The sequence below is a fragment of the Balearica regulorum genome, chromosome 28, assembly GCF_011004875.1.
Source record: "Balearica regulorum gibbericeps isolate bBalReg1 chromosome 28, bBalReg1.pri, whole genome shotgun sequence".
Taxonomy (NCBI): Eukaryota; Metazoa; Chordata; class Aves; order Gruiformes; family Gruidae; genus Balearica; species Balearica regulorum.
In genome coordinates, this window is record NC_046211.1 from 356,778 (window position 1) to 361,033 (window position 4,256).

A 4,256-nucleotide genomic window follows, 5' to 3' on the forward strand; every position below is an offset into this window, starting at 1 on the left:
GACGGGGGGTCTGGGGGGGCAGGTCTGGGTGGGAGGTGGCCCTGGGGGGGCAATGGGGCAGGATGGGGGGTCTGGGGGGGGGCAGGTCTGGGTGGGAGGTGGCCCTGGGGGGGGCAATGGGGCAGGATGGGGGGTCTGGGGGGGCAATGGGGCAGGACGGGGGGTCTGGGGGGGGGCAGGTCTGGGTGGGAGGTGGCCCTGGGGGGCAATGGGGCAGGATGGGGGGTCCGGGGGGGGCAGGTCTGGGTGGGAGGTGGCCCTGGGGGGACAATGGGGCAGGATGGGGGGTCTGGGGGTCAGCCCCGGGGGGTCTGGGGGGGCAGGTCTGGGGGGGGCAATGGGGCAGGATGGGGGGTCCGGGGGGGGCAGGTCTGGGTGGGAGGTGGCCCTGGGGGGGCAATGGGGCAGGATGGGGGGTCCGGGGGGGGCAGGTCTGGGTGGGAGGTGGCCCGGGGGGGACAATGGGGCAGGATGGGGGGTCTGGGGGTCAGCCCCGGGGGGTCTGGGGGGGCAGGTCTGGGGGGGGCAATGGGGCAGGATGGGGGGGTCCGGGGGGGGCAGGTCTGGGTGGGAGGTGGCCCTGGGGGGGCAATGGGGCAGGAGGGGGGGGGCCGGGGGGGGCAGGTCTGGGTGGGAGGTGGCCCTGGGGGGACAATGGGGCAGGATGGGGGGTCTGGGGGTCAGCCCCGGGGGGTCTGGGGGGGCAGGTCTGGGGGGGGCAATGGGGCAGGATGGGGGGGGGCAGGTCTGGGGGGGGCAATGGGGCAGGCCGGGGGCGGCCGGCGGAGGGAAGGGGTTAATGCGGAGCGCGGCCGGGCGGGGAGCGGGTGAGTCATCGGGGCCGCCCCGGCCCCCCCGGCCCCCCCGGCCCGCCCCCGCCGTGCCTATCCCGGGCGGCGCCGCTCCCCGCCACTGCCCGCTGCGCTCCGCTCCGCGCCGCTCTGCCCGTGAGTACCGGACCGGGGGGGGCCCGTCCTGCATGGGGGGCCCGAGGTGCACCCCTCATTTGGGTGGGACACACCCCCGGGTGGGGAACCTGCCAAAGGGGGACCCCGACCCTGCCCCCCCACACACCCCCGCACCCCCTCTGGAGGGGCACCCCGAAGGTGGGCACGTGGCCAGGGTGCCCCCAGGGCCACCCCACCCTGACCACCCCCCAGAGGGTTTGGGGGTGTCCGTGGGGAGGCACATCCCCCCCACCACCCCCCCCAAAAGATGCTCCTGCACCCTGGGGGGGGGCCGCATCCTGCCGGGGGAGGGGGGAGCAGAGCCCGGGCTGGGGGCCCGGGGGGTCCCCGGTGCTGAGTGGGGGGACACCAACCCCCGGCCCCCCCAAGGTTTTGGCGGCGGGGGCGGGGGCTGGGCCAGTTCCTGTTTCGGTGGCGCGTGCTGGGGTGTGGCACCGGTGTCCCCAGCCCCCCGGCAGCCCGGGGGGGGCACCCCGAGGTTGGGGGGCGGGTTGTGGTGCTGGGGGGGGTCAGCGGTGCGTGGGGCAGGCGTCCCCCCGCGCTGCGTCACCCCACACCTCTGCCAGGCCCGGGTGTCCCTTCCCAAAATGATGGAGGGGGGGGGGTGGTGTCACCCTGAGGGGGCTGCTTGGGGGCTGCCCCCGTCACCCCCTGCACCCGTGGGGAAACTGAGGCAGGGTGCACCCTGCCCAGGGGGGCTTTGTGCAACGTGTGTGTGTGTGTGCCCCCATGACTCACGGGGTTCCCCAGGGTGCCCCGTAGCTGGGGGGGGGACACACACACGGGACACACCCGCAGGACATGTGTGTGTGTGTCCGTCCCCCCCCCACCCCACCCTGCGGCCGCAGCCCAGAGCTGAGTCATTCGTGGCGGCTGGAAAACCGCTCACACGTGTGATGAGTGGTGCCAGCCTCAGCCTGCCGGTGGGGCGGGGGGGGGGGGGGGCTGTAGGGCGTGCGGCTGAGCTGTGCCCCCCCCCCCCCCCCCGCAGCCCCCCGGCCCCAGCCATGCCGTCCCAGATGGAGCACGCCATGGAGACCCTCATGTTCACCTTCCACAAGTACGCGGGTGACAAGAACCACCTCAGCAAGGAGGACCTGCGGGCGCTGATGGAGAAGGAGTTCCCCGGCTTCCTGGAGGTGGGGGCAGGATCGGGCCCGGGGCACCCCACAGCACCCTGGGATTAGACCTTGTAGTACCCCCGGGTTGGACCCTATAGCACCCCGGGATGGGACCCCACAGCACCCCAGGATTGGACCCTATAGCACCCCAGGATTAGACCTTATAGCACCCCCAGACTGGACCCCACAGCACCCCGGGATGGGACCCCACAGCACCCCAGATCAGACCCTATAGCACCGCAGGATGGGATCCTGTACTCCCCCAGATCAGACCCTATAGCACCCCCAGATCAGACCCTATAGCACCCCGCCAGGCCAGCCCCCCCCGCCCCCCAGGCCAGCCCCCAGTGCAGGGGTGCGCAGGGCAGCCCGGGGGGGGGGTGCAGCCCTGACATGGGTGCGGGGCGCTGACCCGTGTCCCCAGAACCAGCGGGACCCGATGGCGCTGGAGAAGATCCTGAAGGACCTGGAGCAGAGCCGGGACGGCCGGGTGGGCTTCCAGGGCTTCTTCTCGCTGGTGGCCGGGCTCACCATCGCCTGCAACGACTACTTCGTGCTGCACATGAAGCAGAAGGGCAGGAAGTGAGCGGCACCCTTGGGTGCTGCCCCCGGCACCCCTGGGTGCTGCCCTGACACCCTTGGGTGCTGCCCCCGGCACCCCTGGGTGCTGCCCTGACACCCTTGGGTGCTGCCCCCGGCACCCCTGGGTGCTGCCCTGAGACCCTTGGGTGCTGCCCCCCGGCACCCCTGGGTGCTGCCCTCTCCCCCCCCCCCCCCAGGGTGCTGCCCTGGCACCCCAGGGTGCTCCCCCCCCCCCCCAATAAAAGCGTTTTGTACTACGCCGGAGCCGCCTCGTTTCTTGGGCCCCGCCCCTTTGCCAAGGCCACGCCCACAACCCCGCCCCTTGGTGCTGACCACGCCCCTCGGTGCTGACCACGCCCCCTCGCCGTGGCCCCGCCCCACCCCGCGGTGGCCCCGCCCATAGGGATATGGATATATCCCATCCCATTCCCCCCCCCCCCCCCCCCGGGGTCTATAGGGGTACGGGGGGGGGCAGCGGCCCCGGGCGGCTCTATAGGCGGCACGTGGGACCCCTATAGGGGCTGCAGGGCACGTGCAGGCTGTACGTGCGCTATAGGAGGGGGCTGCGGGGGGCTCTGTAGGGCTGGGCAGGATCGTACGGACTGTGAGGGGCCTGCAGAGGGCCCTATAGGGACGTATGGATGGCTCGGAGGGCTCTATGGGAACGTATGGACTGTGAGGGGCCTGCAGAGGGCCCTATAGGGACGTATGGATGGCTCAGAGGGCTCTATGGGAACGTATGGACTGTGAGGGGCCTGCAGAGGGCCCTATAGGGACGTATGGATGGCTCGGAGGGCTCTATGGGAACGTACGGACTGTGAGGGGCCTGCAGAGGGCCCTATAGGGATGTATGGATGGCTGAGGCCTGCGCAGGGCTCTATAGGTGTACATAAGGTGGCCGTGCTGCCCCAGAGCGGTGCAGGGCGCTGGGAGGGCCGGACGGGCTGCGCAGGGACGTATATGGGATGTATAGGGGCCGTGGGTGCTGTCTGGGCTGTCTGTAGGGGTGTGTACGGGGCTGTATATGTATATGGGGCTGTATAGGGTGTACGGGCGTCCGGAGGGGCTGTGTGGGGCTGTATGGGGGTCCATAGGGGTCCATAGGGGCTGTATGGGGTCTATAGGGGTCCATAGGTGCCCATAGGGGTCTATAGGGGTCCATAGGTGCCTATAGGGGCTGTATGGGGGTCTATAGGGGTCCATAGGTGCCCATAGGGGTCTATAGGGGTCCATAGGTGCCTATAGGGGCTGTATGGGGGTCTATAGGGGTCTATAGGGGCTGTATGGGGGTCTATAGGGGTCCATAGGGGTCTATAGGGGTCCATAGGTGCCCGTAGGGGTCTATAGGGGTCCATAGGGGTCCACAGGGGCTGTATGGGGGTCCATAGGGGTCTATAGGGGCTGTATGGGGTCTATAGGGGTCCATAGGGGTCTATAGGGGTCCATAGGTGCCCGTAGGGGTCCACAGGGGCCGCACGGGGGTCCCGGGGGGGGCGGGGTTCTACGGAAGCCGAGGAGGCCCCGCCCCCCGGTGACGCCGTGGGCGTGGCCCGTCCTGACCAGCGGTCGCGGCGTCCGGGACCTC

At 71.0% G+C, this 4,256-nt stretch overlaps 1 protein-coding gene across 1 annotated transcript; it reads left to right on the forward strand.

The window, feature by feature from the left end:
* Nucleotides 1-795: 795 nt before the first annotated feature.
* On the forward strand, nucleotides 796-2,928 carry S100A10 (S100 calcium binding protein A10). Its single transcript, XM_075737403.1, has 4 exons — nucleotides 796-947; nucleotides 1,960-2,107; nucleotides 2,514-2,726; nucleotides 2,767-2,928. The coding sequence occupies exons 2-3, from the start codon at nucleotides 1,976-1,978 to the stop codon at nucleotides 2,673-2,675; spliced, it is 294 nt and encodes a 97-aa protein (XP_075593518.1). The 5' UTR covers nucleotides 796-947; nucleotides 1,960-1,975; the 3' UTR covers nucleotides 2,676-2,726; nucleotides 2,767-2,928.
* The last annotated feature ends 1,328 nt before the right edge of the window (nucleotides 2,929-4,256 follow it).

Coding starts and splice junctions, on each gene's coding strand:
- S100A10 (XM_075737403.1), top strand. CDS start 1,976: ATGCCGTCCCAGATGGAGCACGCCATGGAGACCCTCATGTTCACCTTC. Junction 2,108..2,513: donor AGTTCCCCGGCTTCCTGGAG/GTGGGGGCAGGA, acceptor CCGTGTCCCCAG/AACCAGCGGGACCCGATGGC.